This window comes from Taudactylus pleione, unplaced genomic scaffold, assembly GCF_031769625.1.
Source record: "Taudactylus pleione unplaced genomic scaffold, aTauple2 ptg000704l, whole genome shotgun sequence".
Lineage (NCBI taxonomy): Eukaryota > Metazoa > Chordata > Amphibia > Anura > Myobatrachidae > Taudactylus > Taudactylus pleione.
In genome coordinates this window covers 859,373-884,577 of record NW_028285106.1, presented here as the reverse complement: position 1 = coordinate 884,577, position 25,205 = coordinate 859,373, and the positions used below count along the sequence as shown (strand labels likewise).

Sequence of the window (25,205 nt, the reverse complement as noted above, 5' to 3'; positions counted from 1 at the left end):
TGTTTTTTCTTTGGTGGCGTTACATGGCCATTTCTTTTTGTCCACGTTGTTGGCGGAAAGCAGTGCTCCTCGGCGGCTCAATTTAGCGCAGCAGAGCTTGGCTAGCATTCCCCCTTTGAGAAAAGCGAGTCGGTTGCTACCTTAAGGGAGAACCAGGTCTTCATCCTGGGGAGGGGCCAGCACTATGCTAGTTAAGGGGGGGTGGTTCTACCCAGGATAGCTTGCGCAGGGGGTGGAGAAAACTCCACCCCATTTTGGTAAAGCGATCAATTAATTATGAGCGGTGGACCGAGGTAGCACTGCTTTTTCGCCACCAGGACTAATTAACAATTCTAATTTCACATAATAAATTTGGCTGTGACCTCTTTTACCAATTCTATACAGTTGTCTGTGTCTTATTTATTAGTTAAGTTATAGCTTAAGAGTGTTGTGTAAAATAATAAAACTATGGGTGACTTATTGCCTTCATTGTGCACACAAGAACACATTAATACATGGAGAGAAACAGTAACTGCAGCACATAACATGCACAGTTACCAGTTATCCCCATAATACAGGGGGGCCCATTTATTAAGGATCGCATTTTGCAATGCGATCAGGGCATGCAGTATCGCCCATGATCGCATTGCAAAATGCGATCATACCGGCCGAATGTATGAACCGGCACATGCACGGAGACGGGCTCTGAAAAGAGCCCGTCCCTGCGATGTGGCCGGAGCGCATTGCGGGCTGCTGCGCATGCGCAGTCCCGCGGACTGCACATGAGCGGCGCCCATTGCCGGCGGAGGGATCTGGAAGATCCCTCCGCCGGCTCAAATGCGGTAAGTGCCCATAGGACACAGCGGCTAACGCTATCTGCAGATGGCGTTAGCTGCTGGGGTCAATATCGGGAATGCGAAGCATTCCCGATATTGATACATTTGGCAGCATCGCATCCCCCATAGAAATCTATGGGGGAGGCGCCTGCCGGCGGCAATGGAGGGATCGCAGCAGGTATCGGAGATACCTGCTGCGTTCCCTCCTTCATACATTCGGGGGATACTAAGTATTTGAGGTAAACCCCCGAAAACAGGTGTTTTCGGGGAATTTACCTCAAATGATCTTTGATAAATGGGCCCCAGGGTCATACATCTACCCCTTTGTTCTTGCTTTGTTCATACGGTTTCTGTTTATGAACTTTATAAGGTGTTACGGACCCCTTTATATAAAGGATAATAATAATAATTTTAATAATAAATGTGTATAGATAGAAATAGATATCTAAATAGATCTCTCTCTATATATATATAGTAGATGTGGGTCCGTGTACTGCCAGCAGGGGGCATCCCGAGCCCTCCTTCTTTCCCCTCTGAGTCTGTAGAACTTTGTTACTTTAAGAAAGTTTGCAGAAGTTCTCTCCCCGGTCTCCTCCCCGCTATATACGTCTGTCCGGCCCCGGGCACTGCTTGTTGCTGTATGGTGGGGACAGGACTCTGTGACCAGAGCATGGTGGATCTGCAGCGCCCATAGGAGACATGTGCACACCGGACACCGAGCCCCTCTGAGCCTGGGACGCGGCACGATGCCGGGGGCTGTGCAGACCCTGCTGCCAGTGACCCTGGTCCTGGTCTTAGGGGCCGCCGGCTGCGCCTCCGCCACCATCTCCTTCCCGCTCCGGATCTCCCCTGCTCAGGTCAGCAAACCCCGGCCAGTCTCTCCAGCTGCTCCCAAGGACATTGTGGGGCTCTCGCTGGCCTCAGACCCCAGCGGCCGCGTCAACTTCATGGCGATGGTGGATAATCTGGAGGGGGACTCTGGAAGAGGGTACTACCTGGAGCTGGCCTTAGGGACCCCGGCACAGATGGTAAGTGTCCAGCGGTGGCCAGGACTGGCTGTGACCACAGTGTGGGGGGCTGCCTGACTACTAGAGTGGCTGGGGGCAAGGGCAGTCATCTGTATGTTAGTGTGTGGCTACTAACCCAAGGGATGAGTGGCCAGTTATATAGTGTACTAACTTCAAGGGATGAGTGGCCAGTTATATAGTGTACTAACTTCAAGGGATGAGGGGCCAGTTACATAGTGTACTAGCCCCAAGGGATGAGGGGCCAGTTATATGGTGTACTAACCCCAAGGGATGCGTGGCCAGTTATATGGTGTACTAACCCCAAGGGATGCGTGGCCAGTTATATAGTGTACTAACCCCAAGGGATGAGGGGCCAGTTACATAGTGTACTAACCCCAAGGGATTAGGGGCCAGTTACATAGTGTACTAACCCCAAGGGATGAGGGGCCAGTTACATAGTGTACTAACCCCAAGGGATGAGGGGCCAGTTACATAGTGTACTAACCCCAAGGGATGAGGGGCCAGTTACATAGTGTACTAACTTCAAGGGATGAGGGGCCAGTTACATAGTGTACTAACTTCAAGGGATGAGGGGCCAGTTATATAGTGTACTAACTTCAAGGGATGAGGGGCCAGTTATATAGTGTACTAACCCCAAGGGATGAGGGGCCAGTTATATAGTGTACTAACCCCAAGGGATGAGGGGCCAGTTATATAGTGTACTAACCCCAAGGGATGAGGGGCCAGTTATATAGTGTACTAACCCCAAGGGATGAGGGCCCAGTTATATAGTGTACTAACCCCAAGGGATGAGGGCCCAGTTATATAGTGTACTAACCCCAAGGGATGAGGGGGTCAGTTATATAGTGTACTAACCCCAAGGGATGAGGGGGTCAGTTATATAGTGTACTAACCCCAAGGGATGAGGGGGTCAGTTATATAGTGTACTAACCCCAAGGGATGAGGGGGTCAGTTATATAGAGGTTGTGACCACAGTGTGGGGGGAAGTCTGACTACTAGAGTGGCTGAGGGGCTAGGTATATAGTGTGGACACTAACCCCAGTAGGTCCCTATGTATGGCTACTATCCCCAGGGGATGAGGGGCCAGTAAAATATTTAGTGTGAGGGGAAGTAATATTTTCTAGTGTGGCTACTAACCCCAGCGGGTGAGTGGCGAGATATATATTTCTCCTAACCCCAGGGGACTAGTATTTAGGGTGGCTAGGAGCCATTGGTAGGTGCATTTATGTTGCACTTTGTAGTTGGCCACGCAATCTCCTGTGTGTGTGTGTGTGTTTGTTGGTGTAGATGTCAGACTGTAGCATGTAATAGTATCGTGAATAAGTTTATAAGACCTATATAACAGTTGGCTCAGTCCGTGCCTTCCACACATCGTGCTTATAGGAGACTCACAGATCCTCCTGTAACCGATGTTCTCCCTGGGTGAATGCAGCACAAAACTTTTTATCATAATTTTCTAATGCTACAAATATTTAGTAACCCTCCTGGGTACACACTATACGATCCATTGTATGATATATCGTTCTGATGCGGAAGAGAACAATAGATCGTACACAACGACCTATCTGCCGTCCTGCACTTAAGATGGGACGCTGCAATGAACAGCTTGCTGTAATTAGTCCAGAGTTTTGGACATTTTTATCCTTGGCTCATAAGCAGCAGTTGCTCATAGTTGAACACCTGCTGTAAGCTCTCCTGCGTGAGGTGATGGTGAACAAGTGGCTTGTGGGTAGTATTTATAAAAACTGCCTAAAGCTGAGCTATCACCTAGTAGAGGATGCAAGGGTGGTAGTGCTGGGTGGGTAGTCAGATCTCTGTAGCTAGACTGAGTCACCATTAGCGTTGCCAGATGAATTTACCCTCTGTCACGTGATGGCTCGCCATTTGATTGGGATCAGAAGTCTTTAACGGTCTTCACACGGCTCAGTGACATTTAATATTGAAGGGGTCACCAGTACCTTTAACAATCTGTACTCTTCAGTTAACCCATTTGTGTAACCATTTGCAGATTAAAAGTATTACTGTGTACCTGAGGCACCAAAAATGAATTAGTTTATGGTGATTGCAGCAATTTGGCTGACCTGGTTAAACAAAGTGCTCTACAGTGTATATGTATGATTAGGGTATCATTGACCAGCCACTGAGCTGGTCAGTTGGGCAGAACAGAAAATATGGGCAACTGCTGGCTCTCGGTGTGGCCTATGGTTGACCAAGAGCCCTATATTATGCAGCCAATAGAGCTTCCATTGTCTTCCGTAGCTCGTTCATGATCTCTAAAAATCTTTTAAAAGTGTCCATTATTTTAAGTGTAAATTCTGTAGCACAGGTGGACAGTCAACAGCTAATAAGCCTAACATTTTGGGTAATGAGAGGAAACCCATGCCAACACAGGGGGAACATAAAAACTCCACACCCAGGGTGTCCTGTTTGGAGTCGGACCCCTGACTGCAATGCTGTGAGGCGGCAGTGCAAACTTGTGTGCAATGGCATCACTCTGTATAGAGACGTAATGTTTGCCCTGCACAGCTTCTTCGTGAAAGAACAGTTGGGAGGGAGTAAATATTTTGTGGAAAAAGATACATATGATAGCAACCTACCCCCTTTTTATGTTTAATTTTTTTATTTAGTCCTTGTAGTCATTTTACGCAGGGGAATAAACCAACATTGCATTATAAGGGATGAGCATCTTTCTGTGCAAACAAACTCCCCGGTGTGGAAGGTAAATCGTTATAGATCCCAGCCGAGAGCTATGTCACTTATATCCCAAGCTGCACACTTTCTAAAGCTGGGCATACACTATCAGCCCGACATCCACGCTCCGCCCCCGGGGGAGGAGACATTTCCCTGTTGATTCCATGGGAAGGAACACAGGAAAGGTCTGTTGGCCGCAGCAGGGCATACACAGCCCGATGCGGCCGACAGTTTGCCCCATAAATATCGCATCGGACGGGCATGCTGAACAATCCGGCATGCCCGACCGAGCAATATTTAACCCTCGGTCACCCGCACACATGCTACAATTATCGGGGCGATCCGCGGATATCGTGCAGATCGCCCAGGTAATTTTGGCGTGTGTGGCCAGCTTAAGGAAGACGAGGAAGAGCACAGAAATTCTAGGCAGGTTTTGTATATTAGGATACTTGAACCTTTTCTGTAACATCCAGTGGCCGGTTTGGCGTGCTTGAGCTGCTCAAGGAATTATAATTATCACTGTATTATTTTCTGTTTCCAAAAGGGAAATTTTCTGTATATTTTCACATTTACCTTATTTTACAGCAGAGGTTCTCAAACTCGGTCCTCGGGACCCCAGACAGGTCACATTTTCCAGGTCACCCAGCAGCTGCACAGGTGTATTCATTACTCGCTGACAGAACCAAAGCGGGAGCTCATTGTTTCACTTGTGATTCTGAGGAGACCTGGAAAACATGCACTGTTTGGGGTCCTGTTTTACAGGTTCCCAAATTTGGTCCTTAGGACCACAAACAGTGCATGTTTTCCAGGTCCCCTCACAGAATCACAAGTGAAATAATTAGCTCCACCTATGGATCGTTTAAAATGTGTCAGTGAGTAATGAATACACCTGTGCACCTGCTGGGTGACCTGGAAAATGTGACCTGTGTGGTGGGGTCCTGAGGACAGAGTTTGAGAACCACTGCCTTATTCCATTACCAGAGGTTCTCAAATCCCTGCTCCCTGGAGTCTCAGGATTGTTTTTTACGGCACCCCCCCCTAGGCCAAGTGTTTATTATTGAGAATCCACAAAAATGATTAAAGTAAGAAAGTTATGCCATCCTAAGGGTCAGTTATGGGCTATTACATGCTTGTGCTTCGGTTTGTTTACTTCTGATTGGCTCTGACTTGTGGAGCAGGGAAGAAAACCGTAAAGAGGCCATCAAGATGGCGGAGAAGGTGTGGTTACAGTTGGGAGAGAAATGTGGGGAAACAGGAGGAATTGGGGGACAATGGGCAGCAGAAACTAACGTAAAGATGGTGACAGACACACAGAGGGCTGGGGAGACCATACTTATATTAAAGTCTGCTGGGACACTGTCTGTAGGAAGCTGTGTGGAGGGGGACGGGAGACGCACACTAAGCAGTGCATTCAGTGTAAATAGTCATGTGCAGCATCTCTTAGGCAACAGGCAACGTGCGGCCCAGTCTACAAAGGTGCCAGGCCAAATAAACTGGTTTGAGACTGAACCTCTACAAGTGCCCTGGTTCCATGGCACCCAGTCTGGGAACCACCGTTCTGTACCATGTGTTTCATTGAGCAAAATGATTAAATTTGGTAATGACTCAAGAAAGCCCTTAACACTGAATCAAGCACCAGACAATTATCCAATAGTCTGTACTTCACCTTTACCTTACCTCCAAACCCAACATTATATAGCTAAGCTTTCCAAAACACTAGCACCAAATGATTGTAATAATAGATTAGATGATCTTCTTATAACAGAGAACCCCCAAAACAAAGCAATATCATAACACTACTCATTCTTACATAATCCGTTAAACTATGACACTCAAACAGGTTTGGCACAATGGAAAGAACATTTTCCATCTATCTATAGATAATCTTTTACGTGCATTTGACCAATCAATCAAATTGGTGCCAGCAACATCTTGTACAGAACTCTTCCTAAAAGTGTTACACAGAACCTTTCTCACCCCTAAGCGTAGACATGTAATGGGATTGCTAGAAACCTCTAACTGTCTCCGTTGTGGAGAAAAAGATGCAGAATTGATGCTTTGTTTATGGAGTTGCCCGATAATATGGGGATTCTGGGTTATAGGTAGGAAACTATGGCCCTCATTCAGAGCCGCCCGTTAGCGGCAGTACGCTCGTTCCAAGCGATGTTCGCACATCTGCGCATGCGTACGGTTTTTAGTACGTATGCGCGAACCAGTCAGTGCGGCCGAAAATCGTTTGTACGCTATATAGCGAGTGCCTGCTATTTTGAGTGACAGAATGAGGCGTATGTGGGTGGTAACAGGGGAAGGTGCTTGAAAACGGGGGAGTGGAATTCGAACGCAGGCGTGCTTAAAGGTCAAAACGGGCGTTTTAAGGGTGTGCATAATTAATCCAGCAGCGTCATTGACCACGTCACTTGGTTTTTTTAAACTCAGAACTGCTCGCAAAATAGCGGTTGAAAAAACCAACCACAAGAATAGCGAGCAGTTCATACGCTGTACGATGTACTCGATTAATCAAATAAATAGCGAACATGACGTAAGGTGCGAGCGGCCAGGGGGCGTTTTTATCAAATAAACGAGCGTATGTTTTGCTCGCTCGTTCAGACTTAGAGGTGTGAACAGACTGCAATTTGCGAACGGATCATTTGAATAGCCACCCCTTGTTTTTGAACGAACGACCGCAAATAGCGAACGGCTCTGAATGAGGGCCTATGTCAGTAGGCACTTGGTAAATTGCCTACCATTAACGCCTGAGTGAGTGGGCAATATTTGGTATTAGACCAAAAGAAACCAAAGTACCAAGAGGCGTAAAAAAATTATATATATATCAGCAGTAGCAAAAAAAATGCATTCTGCAAGTGTGGCTACAGCACCTACATTAACACTGTTTCAGGGAAAACTTTTCCATATTTTCAGAATGGAGTGGCTGGAAGCCTCGCTGCAAAAAGAAAAGTTTACAGATAACTTTTTTTGCCACTTGGGAAAGTTACATTGAAACTCTGGGCCTGATTCAGAGCCGAACACTCTGACAGAGCGCTCACTCTGAATCAGGGCCGGCCTTCTGTTTTTTTTTTTTGTTGTTTTTTTTTAGAGCGGCCTCCTGGCCGCTGGTATAGCTGTGGGTGACCACCCACAGCTATAGCGAGTGGCCAGGAAGGTGGTAGCGATGGTCAAGACCATCGCGACCATCGGGCTTGCGACGAGACCCTTGTGGTAGGGTCTCGTTACCGCAAGCCCTAGAGTGCTTTCGGCTCTAACAGAGCCGAAAGCCCTCCCACTGGGCAGCCATGCCCCGGCCCGCCCACTAAAGGGGTCGTGCTGTCACTCACCATCCACAGCATGGCCCCTTTGCTACGAGACCCGGAGCGACGGTTTGCCCGTTGCTATCCGGGTCTCGCGCATGCGCATGACGGAGCCGGCTCCGTCGTGCGCATGTGCACTGGGCCACCATCGACCCGCTTGCGAGCGCATAGCGCTCGCGAGCGGGTCTGAATCAGGCCCTCTGTCCCAATCAGTAAAGGAACAAATAGGGAAATGTTTTAGAAACACACTCTGGTACAAGACACGTATATGTGGTTTTGCTTTAACACATCTGGTCAATTAATAGAGAAATATGGAAGGAGGTTGAGGACTCCGGCCCACAGAATGTTTATATGCTTGCATTACCTATATTGATCTTGTTTTGTGCATAACCTTGCAGTGATATGTTGATGTTAAAATGTGTGGACTATTAATGCTATAGTTATGCCACTGTTATTGTATAAACTAATGGTATATGTGCATTCTTTGTATTGTTGTAGCGATGTTTACAATTATTGTGCTTCAATAAAGAAACAATAAAAAAAAAAAAACCTGGTAATGAGTTGGTCTAATCCAGGGGAGAGACTGGGGAAGTTTCTGGACGTGAAGTTATTTCAGAATTCCGTATAGTTTGCGGTAATTAGAGAAAGTCAGGCAAGGGTTACCAATGGCGTGGGTGGGGACACGTTAATATACTCCTATACTCATCATCCTGGATCAGTTCATGGAGGCAAGCATTGCTTGGGGAAGTGGTGCTTCTCTCTCTTGCAGCAGAGCTTGTGTGAGTGGCTCGTCTGTCTCGAAAGATTTGCACGGGAGCAATTTCATGTCGCCACAACCCTCTGCATCTCATACCCTACAGTATGCCATGTCACCACAATCCCCTGCATCTCACAATAGCCTCCTACTTCTTACGCTTGCCCCCTGCATCTCACCAAAGCTCCTGCATCTCACTCCTGCCCCCTGCATTTCACCACAGGCCCCTGCTTCTAACTCCTGGGTTCGTTGGAGACCGTCTCTCACTCTGTCTGCAGATGTGACCCTGCTCAGTCCCATCTAAGCAACTAAGACACATTGCTAGCTCTTATTGGCTATCAGACAGTGAGAGCCAATCAGAGCACAGCCCTCGTCCCTACAGCAGTCAGTCACTCACACAGCACAGCTGTTTTTTCTGTGACCGCTTTGCCCTTTTTTGTCAAACACCTAAACCTTCCTCGACTAGTGCTGCATAGAATAGTGAAAACTCCATCAAAACCGTCCAGTGATTCAAGAGATTAGCCCGAACCAACAGACCGGCCCCTAAACCAGGGAATACATACATACATACATACATACATACATACAGTACCAGTCAAAAGTTTGGACACACCTTCTCATTCAATGGTTTTGTTTATTTAAATTATTTTCAACATAGCAAATTAATATTGAAGACATCAAGACTAATGCTGCCATACACGCTACAATTATCGGGATGATCCGCCCGATATCGGCGGATCGCCACGATAATTGTAGCGTGTGGGGGGGCGACCGAGGGTTAAATATTGCTCGGTCGGGCATGCTGGATTGTCCAGCATGCCCGTCCGATGCGATATTTAGTGGGTAAACTGTCGGCCGCATCGGGCAGTGTATGCCCAGCGCAGCCGACGGACAGACATTTCCTGTGTTCCTTCCTACGGAAGGAACAGGGAAATGTCTCCGCCCCCGGGGGCGGAGCGCGGATGTCGGGCTATACACGGTGTATGCCGGCGACTTCTGCGGCTGGCAGGCTGCCAGATAAAATGTCTGTCGGTCTGACAGGCATTTTATCTGGTAGTGTATGCCCAGCATATGAAAGAACACATGTTGTAAACAAAACAAATCAAAATATGTTTTATATTTTACACTCCTCAAAATAGCCTCCTTTTGCTTGGATGACAGCTTTGCACATTCTTGGCAATCTCTCAATCAGCTTCATGAGGTAGTCTCCTGGAATGGTTTTAAAGTAACAGGTGTGCCTTGTCAAGAGTAAAGCTGTGGAATTACTTGCCTTCTTAATGTGTTTGAGACCATCAGTTGTGTTGTGCAGAGGTAGGGTTAGTATACAATGGACACCACTATTTGACTACTGTTGTAATCCATATTATGGCACCAACCACTCAACTCAGTAAAGAGAAACGACAGTCCATCATTACTTTAAGACATGAAGGTTAGTCGATACGGAAAATTCAAGAACTTTGAATGTATCCTCAAGTGCAGTTGCAGAAACCATCATATGTGTATTCCAATGAGTGCACAATTCTGTGAATTAGCAGCTCCACCATTATGTGAGTGACAGCAATCTTATTCTGCGAGAGTGCTGAATCTGCAGTTAACGATAGGGTGTGATGGCATACCATATCTGTATTGCGCAAGGAACACGTCCGTTAAGGCGCTCGCAAGCGGGTCGATTGCATTTTTTTTCCTTTTTTATACGTTTTTTATTGTGTGTGTGTATAGAATTTATAGTGTGTGTATAAAATGTATTATCTAATCTAGTCCTACACTGGGCAGTGCCCTGCATTTCTTGGCATTTGATGCCCCATTGTCCTGTGTTATGCTCTGAATACAAAGTGGATAAAGATCTACTGTGTAAATAGCCTAAATTATGATAATCATATCCTAGAAGTGAATTATACCGTGTAGGTGCTAATTATTTGTCACTAGAGAGCCGCTAAACACTCTCTCGCTAATTCTCTGTAGTATAGTGTGTCAGTGCGGCTTCCTCTTATATGTGTGTGATAAATTGCTTACAGCATGTCGCACATCATTTAAAAACTGTAAGATACAAAAACAGCTGAATTTAAAAGATGTAAATATTGTCTCAGGCTTGCCTGGTCCTAATATTTCGTGGTCGCATTACAAAGTGCGTCCTGGTCACAAGATCAGCATCACTTTCCTTTAGCATGTAAGCATGAAAAGAGAATATTTACAGTATGGTGAGATGAATTTGGGGTTGGGGGTAGATTTACTCCATGTGTCTGCAATATATCCATTGCTTCGGTCAATCTTGCAGATTATAGTCTGACAAGGTGGTTATATGTGGATGTGGAAGCTATACCTGAAGACAGAAAGCTCTTAGGTTTTATCAGAATGTTACATGTTGGTTACACTGTTTTTCTTTTTTTTTTTTTTTTATATAGAAAGTGTATCAAACTGTGTCACTATGTAGGTGGCTTATATTTGCCAAAGGGACCACCGGATCCTATTACATTTAATTATAAAGAATTAAAACAACCTCAACAGTGAAGGTTATTTTTTTTTTTTTTAAATCCACATTGCCGGCATTCTGGGTGAAACGAGTCCAGATACTTAGTTATGCAAATATTTACCCTCTCTGCCTCAGTAGCTCGTAAATAGTTTGAGAACAGTTTTCATGTTCATGCAGGTTACAGCTGTAACACTACAGCCAGAGACTTTCCCAAATTGTCATCGCTGTGCCGCGCTAAAGAGATCTTCCAAATTTGTGTCTGTCGCTAAAGTGTCTCAAACCTTGTCATTTTTATTTTTATCACTCTTGAAAATGTGTGTGTGTGTGTGGATATACAGTGCCTTGCAAAAGTATTTACCCCCCCCCCTTTGCATGTTTTGTTGCCTCACAACCTGGAATAAAAATGGATTGTGTGAAGGTGTGCATCATTTAATTCACAGAACATGCCTACAACTGTGAGTTGTGTGGGCTTTTTTTTTTTTATATTGTGAATCAAACAACATTTAGGACAACATAACCGAAAACTTCAGCGTGCATAACTATTCACTCCCCTAAAGTCAGTACTTTGTCGAGCCACCTTTTGCAGTAATTACAGCTGCAAGTCGCTTTGGATAAGTCTCTATGAGCTTGCCACATCTTGCCCCTGGGATTTTTGCCCATTCCTCAAGGGAAAACTGCTCCAGCTCCTTCATGTTGGATGGTTTCCGCTTGTGAAGAGCAATCTTCAAGTCTGACCACAGATTCTCAATTGGATTGAGATCTGGGCTTTGACTAGGCCATTCCAACGCATCTAAATGTTTCCCGTTAAACCACGAGTGTTGCTTTAGCAGTATGCTTCGGGTCATTGTCCTGCTGGAAGGTGAACCTCCGTCCCAGTCTCAAATAACAGGCAGACTGAAACCATTTTTGCTCGAGAATATCCTTGTATTTAGCACCATCCATCTTTCCCTCGACTTGAATCAGTTTCCCAGTCCCTGCTGCTGAAAAACCTCCCCACAGCATGATGCTGCCACCACCATGTTTCACTGTGGGGATGGTGTTCTTGGGGTGATGGGATGTTGGGTTTGCGCCAGACATAGCGTTTTCCTTGGTGGATGAAAAGTAAAATTTTAGTCTCATCTGACCAGAGCACCTTCCTCCATACATTTGGGGAGTCGCCCACATGCCTTTTGGCAAACTCAAAACGTGTCTTCTTATTTTTATCACTAAGTAATGGCTTTTTTCTGGCCACTCTTCCATAAAGCCCAGCTCTATGGAGTGTACGGCTTATTGTGGTCACATTCACAGATACACCAGTCTCTGCTGTGGAACTCTGCAGCTCCTTCAGGGTTACCTTTTGGTTTCTGTGCTGCCTCTCTGATTAATGCCCTCGTTGCCCGGTCTGTGAGTTTTGGTGGGCGGCCCTCTTGGCAGGTTTGTTGTGTGTACCATGTTCTTTCCATTTGATGATGATGGATTTGATGGTGCTCCGGGGGATCATCAAAGATTAGTATATTTTTTTATTTTTTTATTTTTATTTAGAACCCAACCGAGAATTTTATTTCTCAACAACTTTGTCCCTGACTTGTTGGAGAGCTCCTTGGTCTTCATGGTGTGATGCCTCTTGCATATGCTGGCCATACACGCTGCAATTATCGGGACGATCCGCCCGATATCGGCGGATCGCCGCGATAATTGTAGCGTGGGGGGGAGCGCACGAGGGTTAAATATTGCTCGGTCGGGCATGCTGGATTGTCCAGCATGCCCGTCCGATGCGATATTTCCCGGGAAACTGTCGGCCGCATCGGGCAGTGTATGCCCAGCGCAGCCGACAGACAGACATTTCCTGTGTTCCTTCAGGGAAATGTCTCCTCCGCCGGGGGCGGAGCGCGGATGTCGGGCTATACACTGTGAGATTTCTCTCAGTGTATGCCGCGGACATCTGCGGCTGGCAGCCGGCCAGATAAAATGTCTGTCAGACCGACAGACATTTTATCTGGCAGTGTATGCCCAGCATTAGTGGTGGTGCAACCTCCTGGGGCCTTTCAGAAAAGGTGTGTTTATACTGACAGATCATGTGACACTTAGACTTCATACAGGTGGACTTCATTTCACTAATGTGACTTCTGAAGGTAATTGGTTGCACCAGAACTTTTGAGGAGCTTCATAGCAAAGGGGGTGATTACATATACAAATGCCAATTTTCTGATTTTTACTTATAAAGATTATTTTTTTATGTTTTTCTCATTTCACTTCACCAAATTATACTATTTTATGCAGATCATCACATAAAATTCAGATAAAAAAAAAATAAATTAAAGGAGATGTCTGTGTATATGTATGTTTCTTTCTTGAAATATTTATTGGGAATGTGTAAATGGCACCTGGTACCTAATATGATAAATTCCATTAGCAGGAGTCTTTCTAAAAGGTCTTCCTCTCTAAACAGGGTGACATGTAGTGGAATATATCCTTATGCACATAGAATATACCCGACGAATAAGGAGAAATCGGGTGCCCGCCCTTTAGAAAGCCAACCTGCGCCACCTTACACAGAGCTGGGGCATGGGCTGTGATATAAACAGGGTGACCTATAGTGTAATATATCCCTCTGTATATTGAATATACCCGGCAGTTAGGGAGAGCAGGTTCTCTCGCTATACGCTGGGTATATTCTTTGTACATAGGGATATAGTCCACTTCATGTCACCCGTTTTATATCACAGCCCTTGCCCCAGCTCTGTGTAAGGTGGCGTTATTAAGGGTGGGCACCGTACCTGTGAAATAGTGAATCTTTTGCTAGAAGACTCTTTCTCTCTGTGACACGCTTCTGTGGAAGTTAGTAAATTGTGAAGTCATGCAGGGGGCGTGTGATTGATCTGGGAACGTTGGGAATCTCTCAGCTGACGAGTGTGCACACAAAGGTCCTTATTCTAGTCCCAAGACTAGCCCGGCGGGTCACGCAGTGATTGTGTAAGGATCTTATTTAATGGTGTCACCTGACCAACCTGGGACCCATCATATGATGTCTGACATGGAGGCCTGGTCTGGTGGTTGTGGAAATGATTTTCTCCTATGCAGTGTGACTTGTTATGGTGACTGTTTGTTTCAGTGTGTGTGAAAGCTGGCACACAGAGCTCAACTGTGTGGTGCGGTTTGTGCCTCCTCGCTGACCGTGTACACTGTGATGGGGGAATGCTGCTGTGCAGCGTAGTTAAAATTGCGCGCTAGCGTGAGCTGGAAGTGGTCACTTTTATTTGCTTATAAGAAAAAATATATTTCAAGTTACCTTCTTCCAACATTTTTAAACATAGCAGCCTATGTGCTAATATTTCATGAGCAACAATGCAATTGTATATAAAATATTGCGTCCGTTCATACAAAGTAATGAAATGTTACAGGAGGAGAAGCGTCTGAGGTAAAGATTGTCGCTCAGTGTATGTATATGAATGATGATCGTTTAACGCTGAAAATGACAGACCGTTTTATTTGATGATCAAACCTTTTCGATTCTACCGATTTCATGCAGTGAAATGTACATCGTGCTCGTACATCGTATGGAGGTACGGCTATTATCGGACCATCGCACAGGGCCTCGTCCGTTTTGTCGGCTCGTGTGTTTCGCCGTGTAGTGTATGGCCAACACTACAGAATCTGAGTCAAAAGTTATGTTGGAGTTGTCCTTTGGGGTCTATGTACTAAGCAGTGTTAGGAGACAGAGTGAAAAGTAATAAGGTGTCAGCCAATCAGCTCCCAACTGTCATTTTTCAAACACAGCCTGTGAGATGACAGTTGGGAGCTGATTGGCTGGCACACTTATCACTTTTCACTCTGTCACTTATCACTGCTTAGTACATAGACCCCTATATAGTAATATATCTAAATGATGGGTGTTTATTTTTTTTTAGAAAAAAAAAAAAAAATCCGTTAATCAGAAACTAAATATATACTGAAAGTAGAATGGTGAATGTGCCTATCGCAGTGTGGTCGCACTGATGGGGATAACATTGATTGGCTGGTTGAATGGGGCACTGTTTCGCAGAGGCAGACGATTATTATTATTATTATTATTATTATGCTACAAGTGTTCCGCAGCACCTTACGAAGTATATAAACAAATAGGCGACCAGCGACTTAAATTGCATACACACTGTCAGATATGTCAGATGAACAATTGGATGATTGAACGATTTCAGCCTGTATTAAAATGAATGGAAATCGTACAAAACTGACGGCAAACACATCAGATGTCCGATATCGTTATCTGACAAACGGGAACGCGCATCGTTCATTGCTGCACACATGTCAGATTTTTCTTTCAGATATGAACAATTTTTAAAATTATCGTTCAGATCTGAAGAAAAATCTGACTGTGTGTGTGCCCCATTACAACACAATGCAATAACAATGCAGGACAAGGACATGGCTAATGTACATTGCTACATTAGAAGTAGATGAAAGTAAAGTAAGGAGAAGCACAAAAGGGTAGAGGGCCCTGCTCATAAGAGCTTACATTCCTTGGTGATGTCACTGGGTCCTATTAGACACCATCCTGAGCATTAGGAGACTTACTATGGTTACGTCCAGGAATTCATAGCCAAATAACAGGTCGGCTTCTATCTTCTACAAAAGCATCAGCCAGGACACTTCAGAACACAGGTAGACGAGGTATATTTGTGTTTAACTTTAATTTAATTTTATGAAGTCCCAGTTTTGCTGCTACAGTACTAAGGAAGGCTGCTTGTCCAGCAGCCCCTTTCAGGTCAGCGTAGTTTAGTTAACTCTCGCTGGGGGAGATGTACTAAGCTCTGGAAAGGGATAAATTAGAAAGTGATAAACTACCAGCCACTCAGCTCCTAACTGTCATGTTACAGGCTGTTTGATAAATGAGTTAGGAGCTGATTGGTTGGTAGTTTATCACTTTCCAATTTATCACTTTTCAGAGCTTAGTACATCTGCCCCTTGGTCTCTCTCTTCCTCTACTCCAGGAATCCTGGAAGCCCTGACATTGCTCCTCTTCAGTAAATCCAGGGTTCCTGGCCTGCAGAGGAATATGGCACCATGACACACAATTTAATTTTCTTCCCCTTTAATAATTCCCGAATAAATACATTTAAACTAGCTATATATGTTGTCCGTCTCTGCATGTTTTTCCACCCCTGGGTAGGAGGCAGAAATGGCGTGCAAGTGATTTTTACCTCTGTGTTGGCCTTTGGGAATGGCGGTATTAGGGACAGAACTCTGGTTTGGTGGCTGAAATGTCCGTATCAGTTATCCAAGATGCCTTGTTGCATGTTTATCGCTGACTTTCTGCTGTTGCTGTCGGGTATTGTGTAACATAGTGATGGCAGCATGCCTTGTGCCAAGTATAAATCTGCCCTGCCAATTACTATATTACCCTTAGTGATCTTATCCCACCCTCCCTGCTGGGTCTCAACAAACCGTGTTCAGGTTTGTGTTTTAGAGTAATTGCCGTTTCAGTAAAGTTCTTACTTGGTTTGTTGCGGCACGTTCAGATTTGTTCCTTATAGCATATACAAGTGTTCATCCTAGCACCCTGCACCTGTCACAACCTGTGCAGTTCCTCTTTCCTCCAGGGGTTGTTGCTATCTGCTCTGGTGCTTCTAGCACACTCTGCTCTGTATCTCAGCCATTTGTTGCATCATCTGAGTGTGCTAGAAGCACCAGAGCCGAGAGCGACACCCCAGGCAGTAAAGAGGAACTGCGCGGGGTGTGACAGGTGCAGCGTGCTAGAATGAACACTACTACTATTTATTTGTGGTATAAGTAACTCTCTCCGTATCTGCTTCGTGAGGTTAGGGCTATATGAGCACTCTGTTACTTAAGGTGCGTACACACTAGACGATTTGCTCCATGAGCGATATCGTCTACTGTGTCCCCAGCAGGGGAGTGTTCAATGTCGTTAATGACACTGAGCGCAAACACTGAACGATAACATGGACGATATCATTCAGTGCCGGGCTCCCTCCCTCATCCCCGAACTTGCAACAACCTGACAATATCGTCAGGTTGGCCTGCATGTTCGGGCGATGAACAACAGTGACCAGCGAGAGCGCGCATCGTTGGTCTTTCGTCGTTATCGTTCATCATTTTAGCATACACACTGGCCAATATAGTTAACGATATCGCTTAAAATATCGGCAAGTGTGTACGCACCTTTTACACGCAAATTGTCAGTCATGCCTTGTACTCTATACCAGTCGGGATGTATAATGTCAAAGCAATTTAACATTAAAAAACATAACCAATTTAAAAATGAACGCTGATTAGATAACTAACATGAGTGTCTTGCACATTGCATATTTGCTGTGTATGGAGTGTAAGTAAATAAGTACTTTATGTACTCTGTGGTAACTGCCCCAGGTGATTCCGCATCAGATTATGACAAGCGGGTACATGCCATCACTTGCTGCTGATAATCATCTGCAAATTGGGCCAAGGGTTGTAACCATGACCCGATGCTGGATAGAATCCGTCTCCCCGGGCACTTGAGATATTCTTGAGAACTTTGGGAAGTAAATATGCAATGATCTAAAGACCCCTCTGGGTGTTGTTATAGAATAGATTTATTAATGGTATTACACCTTGGGGAATTGCTTGGGTCTGCTAGTACATAATAGGATGCTGTAGGCCACTGTCATAACTTCATCCATGTTCTCTACACTGTCCTGGCTAACTGTTACTTTCCTTATCCACCTTAGAGATTACAATAGGCCTCTATATTATTTACATTTTATATTTTTACAGTTTCAGGCAGCTCGAAGATTTCTCCTATTTTCATACTTATAGAGGGGCAGTTATACAGTAGAGGGGCAGTTAATTCCTGGATTTCTGAGGTCTTACATGTACTAAATCCTGGTTCTAGGGTAACTTACAAACCTCTTTATTTGTCTGACTTTCCTAACCCTGTAAGATTATTAATTTTTCTTTTACTACTATTTTTTATCTCCTGTATATGTAAGGTGTGTATGTACTGTGTGTTTTCTCACATGCATAGTGTGTTTAGAACTGTTGAATGACCGGTTATATAAAGGTTTGTCGTATACTTATCTCAGTGGTTCTCAAACTCTGTCCTCAGGACCCGACACAGGTCACGTTTTCCAGGCCACCCAGCAGGCACACAGGTGTATTCATTACTCACGGACACATTTTAAAAGATCCACAGATGGAGCAAATTATTTAACGTGGGATTGTGAGGAGACCTAGAAAACATGCACTGTTTGGGGACAGAGTTTGAGAACCTGTGCCTTATCTAATCAGTGGAAACCACACGTATAATATATGTACTGTGATGTAAAGGTAAAACCAGTAGTGTGTTCCCTGCGGAGGGACATGTAAGGTCTGTTACACAGCGGGCTGCCTGTCTGGTGTTTATAAGTGAAACATAAACCAGATCAGGTCCCGTTCCAGGCCGCAGCAGGAGAGTGTTGTACAACAAGTCTAACAAGTGTCATTATTACCTGTGTGTGTGACCCCCTGCAGGGAAATTGCCACACTGGAGGACCATGTAATCCTCTTTGTTAAACAATTATAATGATTAGGAGCTGTCATGTAGCTTGCTTGGCTAAAGTAAAAAGTTATAAAGATACAATTAAAATCAAGCTGTCTGTAGTGTCCAAATATTCCTGGGAAGTGATGATGCCCAGTAAAATCCAATTCCTTTCTAAAAACTGTGCGTACCAGTAAGGCCACAGGTCCTAGTAGGGTCTCTAGCATTTTCCATGTGCACATGCGAGCGACGTGATTTTGCACGTGTGCCGTACTGCGCAAGGAGGGTCTGGATGTTTTGGGGACTTAAGTACACACAACGCTGTCCTGAGATTTGATGTTTTCTTTGCAAACTGCAAAAAGCTTAGATTGTCGTAAATTGATAAATTGCAGAGCTGGCTATAGGGACTGCGGTAAAATCCAAAATAAGAGCGACAACAGAAGAGATGTACTAAGCTCTGGAAAGTGATCAACTACCAACCAAACAGCACCTGTCATGTTACAGGCGATGGGTCATATTCAATTAGTTTCGCACCTGCGGAAAAGTTTCGCCTGCCGGACTTTTCGCCGACATAGCTTCTTTTGGACTCCGAAACTTATCGTGCGCGTCCCCGCTATACGCCTATTCCATTGCAAAACACGCGAAAGCTGTGAATTCAGAAGAGGCATAAAATGCTGTCAGAATTGTGTAAACAAGCCTGAACCCCCCAAAAAAGATGCATTAGCATTGGGGATCAATGTAGATGTGCCCGAATAGTCCTAATAAAACTGTTTGGGGTACTTAAGTTGTTTTCAATAGCGTCTTTGCACAAGTGGTGAAAAATGGCATTAAGCAGTATTTTTTGGTGAAAATAAATAGACCTGTAAAATTTGGGGTACATGAAAATGGGTGCTAGCATCTTTTAAAGTCTCTAAAGTGAAGTTTAAAAAAAAAAAGTAAAAAACGCACACCTGCAATCATAAAAACACCTGCCCCATCCTGGCAGACCCCAAAGAAGTCTTTCGCTAGTTTTTATACTTGTGTCCCCAAAATGAAAGTACTTTTTTGGGGGTGTTTTTTCCCTGGGATTTTTTTGACAGTTGTCCTTTGGGGGGTCATTCCCAAGGATTCTGAGTGGTTTCGACCTTTGCACCCCAAAATAACAATGTTGCACCACTTTTCACCTGCTAATCAGAGGCGAATCTTTCTCCGCATAGGCGAAAACCATCTGGAATTGAATACGGAGAGAAGTTCCGACCTGGCGAAAAGAGGCAATCGGTGTTACTTTTTCGCGGAAAATGGATTTTCGCATCTAATTGAATACGGCCCAATGTTTGAAAAAATGACGAAGAGCTGATTGGTTGGTAGTTTATCACTTTCCAATTTTATCACTTTCAGGAGCTTAGTACATCTGTCCCAAAATCACTGATTTCTCCATGGTATCTCTTTATGGCGGGATGCACTAACATAGTGCGGTACTTCCGCCAGACACCGTATTCGTACTGATCGCATATGCACTAACACGCGATCAGTAGCACAGAAGACAGCTCTTCCGATAAGAGCTGTCTTTAGCGATCAGCGCTGCGCTCTGTGGACTTCCATGTTTATGACCCGGGAGTCCATCTGCGCATGCGCAGAATGACGCGGCAGCCGTGGGGCATGCTGGGAGGGATTCCTCATACCTGCGCGATGCGGTAGAAGCCCATGGGCCACAGTGTCGGCCACACAATAGTGCATATGGAAAATACCATTTAAACCCCGGAAACGGGGGTTTTATCGCATTTTCCATTTAGTGCCTCTCTTCCCTATGGAGAGAGTTATCAAATGAGATAATGTACCAACCAATTAGCTCCTGACTGTCATTAATCTAGCACAGCTTGTAAAATGACACTTAGTAGCTGATTGGTACTTTATCTCTCCAAGATTTGCTACCCCCCCCTCCCTCCCTAAAGAGACAAGTGGAAAAGTCCCCATAGCAACCAATCAGTTTCCAGTTATCGTTTATCAGCACATTCTATAAAATGATAGGTAGAGGCTCTTTGGTTGCTATGGGTAACTTCTCCACCTGTCTTATTTTTGGAAAGTTTGATACATCTCCCCCTAAATAGGTAGAAGCAGCACCAGTGATAAAAATGGCAGAAACAAGGGATTCAGACATTTCTGTGCTGCTATTCTTGGTACTCGGAGGTGGTTTGTGGATCCTATCGCTACACACTTCACTGTTAGACCCTAAGGGGTCTATTTACTAAGCAGTGTTAGGAGACAGAGTGAAAAGTGATAAGGTGTCAGCCAATCAGCTCCCAACTGTCATTTTTCAAACACAGCCTGTGAGATTGCAGTTGGGAGCTGATTGGTTGGCACCTTATCACTTTTCACTCTGTCTGTTAACACTGCTTAGTAAATGGACCCTTAGAAACTAAAGTACATCTACCTGCAGCAGTGAGGTGGAGTGGTGCAGATAGAGGTATTGGGCAGCGATTTTTAACTCCCATGGGGGAGATTTGTCATGGAGAGAAGTACCAACCAATCAGCTTCTACCTGTCACTTTACAGGCCGTGGGCCGAATTCAGTTAGCCGCGGTAAGTGCCGTCTGGCGAAAAGCGGAATGAATTTGCCTCATCCGCCTGTTTTGACGCAATGTTTTCTCCATGCGCGTCCCCGCTTTTTTTGCCCTATTCAATTGTAAAACAGGTGAAAACGCGGTTAGGCGAAAGTTTTACAAAGCGAAACTAGTGAAAAGGATATCTTTTTTTGGGGGGGGGGAAATCAGTCTGTACCCCATAAAAAGCTTCCGTGACCATGGGAATCAAATGATGGTAGTAGTGGCCCCAATGCTCGAGGTTGGGGGTATGGAACGTTGAATCTCCCAACTCCTCTCATGTGTCGGTAGTGAGTGGCATGCAGAGCACTCACCCTGCCTTGTACTGTCCCTGAAGCCTTAGTCACGCTGGGGGATTGAAGATCAGACTCGCCTATGTGAGCTGTACGCGGACGCCGTCTAAGGAGCAGCACTGAACTGAGTGGGGAGAGCCGTTTTCGCAGACGGGGCGGCCTTTCAAAGCCGGCGCCGGCCGCTAGCCAATGAGAAGCTGGCACTTGGCAGCTTTTCATTGGCTGGCGGGCCGTGAGCCATGATTGGCTTGTGGCCAGCGCCAGGTTCAAAAAGCCGCCTCTTTTAATTGTCAGCCTGTCCGCGAGCCAGGATTGGCTGACGGCTAGTGCTACCTGATGTCAGACAGTGTAGCTCCTGTCTCCACCCAGCGTGGCCGTCGAGCTGTGTCCCCAGCAGGACGCATCTCCGCGCAATGCCGCTGCTGCTCCAGCGCTGGGATCCCATATACGATCCCAATGCTGGTACATTTTCTAATGTGGCAAAAACGATGTGGTGGCAGGAAGTGTCGGTTTGTCATACTGCCGTATACCGCCCCACTTCCAGCACTAAGTGGCCCTAATAAGTATTTAGTGACCTGATTTTGGTGCAAAGGGCTGTTATATACATATTTGCATATGTGAGGAAAAATTATAAAATACAATGTTTATTCTGAAAAATAAGTACCGTAGTTAAATGTGGGGTACATGAAAATGGGTACTAGTAATTCTGATGCCTCTAAAATGAAGATTTTAAAAATATCAAAAATACACCTGCAGCAGCCTCGCGCATTCCCAAAAACACCTCTCCTAGCCACTCTCTTCCATCACATTTTAATTTACTCCCCAAAAATGACGTCTTTTTTTGGGGTGAATTAAAATAATTTAACACTATATATTTTTTTTTTTTGCCCTATTAGTCATTAGGGGGTGTCCAAAGGGTTCTGAACCAAGTCCCACATTTGTACCCAAAAATATGGATTTTGCGCTTTTCTCCTGCCTTTTCCTGGAAAAACTTTCGCCTGTTTTTGCCTAGGCGAAAACTCCAGGGAATTGAATATATGGAGATACTTTAAAAAACAGGCAAAGTGCAAATTGGAGATAAACTTATTTTTCTCCAAACGGCACTTTTTGTGGCTAATTGAATACGGCCCTGTGTTTGAATTAGGAGCTGATTGGTTCGTACTTTCTCTTGCTACTTTATCGCTTTAAGGCTTGGTACATCACCCCATTTATCTCTCTTCACTTTCTCCCCCAGGGCGGGATGCTCTAAAGCAAGAAATGCGGTCATATCCCCGAAAATGGCGTTTTCGGGTGTTTGACCACATTTCTCGTATGCACCAAGCCCCGGAATGCATTTCTTGGATGTGGTGGGTAACACCATCTGAAGAGTTTGACTGGGGCGGTACACCTGTCAGACCGTAACGCAGGTGCCCTAAGGCGAGCCCAGGGACGACAAACCTCCCGTGGAGCAGAAGGGCAAAAGCTTATAGAAGCCTACGGGTTTCTCTTCTGTGAGAGGGATCCATCCGCCAGAGGGACGTCTGAGTCATAGACCTGGAAGTTCTTTACCCACAACGGGCAGCTCTTACTGAGAGAGCGCAATCCTTTGTGTTTTTGTTCATGCATACCGGTGTAATTAACGCCAACATGCATGCAAAGAGTGGCAGAGTGTATCACATCCCGAATGCAGTGCGTCATGCATCCTGCCCCCAAGGTTTGATAAATCTCCCCTAGTCTTTACTGAAAAGACAATAAGAACAATTGTTGTGGTGCTTCAGTGGGCTGTTCAATTGTAGTATATATCCGGCATGGCTACAGAATGTACGAAGAGCCTTTAAAAATAAAAAAAAAGGTCAGCGTGGGTGTGCATTTAAGACAGTGGTAATCCAGTCCTCAAATACTCCCAACACGTCATGATTTTTTTATTTTTATCTCCTTAATCATGCACAGGTGTGTTAATCTATTTTGCTGGGTCAGTAATTATTACACCTGTGTCCACAGGTAGAAATCCTGAAAACATGACCTGTTTGGGATACTTGAGGACTGGAGTTGAGAATCGCTGGTTTAAGACATTGTTGGCATTATTTGACCACCAATCACGGTGAATGATCAAATTAAATTCTTTAAACTATGCTTAGAATACGCATGTCAGTCTCTATAACAAATGCAGGGAGCAGGGTCACACAGAACGGAATCGCAGAGTAGCGAGCAGTTGCTTTTAGAAATTGACGTTTTACGGAGCCGCTCGGCAGTTTTTTTTGCAAAACATTTTATAGTTTACCAGTGACTGCATAAAGGGCTGTAGCTGGCTGCCGGCGTGGTGCTAGTAAATCCTGCTGTGTAGCGTTGTCGTTATAGCGAGGACGGCGCATACCTCCAACAGATGGCCGTATCTCTGGCGGAGGCGCCGTGCATGACACCATTACCAGCCAGCTCCTTTCACAAAACATATGCTTAAACAGATGAGATGCTTTGCTAGTTATGAAGTGCCAAAAGAACATGATTAGCAAAATGAGCGCCAATAATAACATGTAATAATTGCATACAAACCCAGCAGAGCCGGGCCAGAAAGCGATTTATTTTGCCGTGGTTGCAAGCAGCTTGTAGCAGATGGGCTTGTAATGTAATTAGGAATCTTTGTGTTAAATGAGGCATTATTTAAATTGGCTGCTAATTTTCACATCTATTAACCCGCTGAAAAATTCTGAAGAGCCGCAAGTTCTTCTAAAGTGATTTCTGGCTGCTGAGCAATAAATAAATGTTTAACTCCATATCCAGCTGGGAGGAGATGATGGTCGATAAGGATCAGGCTGTCAGGAATCTGTGGTTAACCCTGTAGTTACCCGGCGACGCATTAAACCCCTTACACGACACCCCATTACTGATTAGTACCGCATCATGCAGCTCACTAGGGATCTGTGACCGTGTAGGCGCGTCAGCGAGTGCCATCAATCATCCAAAATGCAGCCGGAGCACAGTTTTTCCAGGAAATAATACATTTGGCCATGTTAAATAATTGGCAGTTAGTAAGGGGGAGATTTATCAAATCTTGGAGAGAAATAAAGTGGCAACCAATGAGCTTCTAAAGCTGGGTGCAAACTATAGGATTCATCATATGATACATCGTTCAGTCGCAGGTCTACACGTTATATCGTACAGTGTGTGCGCCCGATCTGTCGTTTTGCGGTGCACAGGCGATGCAATGAGCGACGCCATGCTGCTACATGCGTCGTGTAACGATGCATCGTGCCGTCGCATTTCAGATCTTGTAGTGTTAATTGCACGCGCGATGTTTCTTTACATCACGCCGTTCCGGTGTTGGATACCAGTGACGTGACGTGACGTGCGGTGAGGTCAAAGGCTGTGGAGGCACACATGGAAATGGGTCTGAGTGCTGGGAGCCTGTCTCACCCCCTACTCACTGTAACTCTCCCCTCACTACACTAAGCTTCAGTGTCCGTTGATTCTCCTACCTGCATCGCTGTCTTCTCTTGCTGCTGCTGACTGAGCTCCGATTTCTAAACATTGCATCACTTCCTGGTCACATGACACAACCAAGGTGTCCATCAGTGCCCAAGGCACCCCTTTCCTTTCAATACTCATGGGCACTGTGTACCCAACTTAAGTCATTTTATAGGCTGTGTGACAAAAATGACAGTTGGAAGATGGTTTCTATGAGCAACTCCACCACTTTATCTCTCCACAATATTTGATAAATCTCCCCATGGTAGGTCATCGGCAGCTAGAGGCTAAAATTTTACCTCCCAACAGCACCCCCCCCTCACCAAAAAAAAAGACTATGG

The 25,205-nt window shown here is 45.1% G+C and overlaps 1 protein-coding gene across 1 annotated transcript in view; it reads left to right on the top strand.

Annotated features, from left to right (window-relative positions):
• The first annotated feature begins 1,394 nt into the window (after positions 1-1,394).
• Positions 1,395-25,205, top strand: part of BACE2 (beta-secretase 2) — a 59,243-nt gene continuing 35,432 nt past the window's right edge. Inside the window, exon 1 of the mRNA XM_088456441.1 lies at positions 1,395-1,843. Within this exon, the coding sequence (XP_088312567.1) occupies positions 1,562-1,843 (282 nt within the window). The 5' untranslated portion in view covers positions 1,395-1,561. The remainder of the gene's footprint in view (positions 1,844-25,205) is intronic.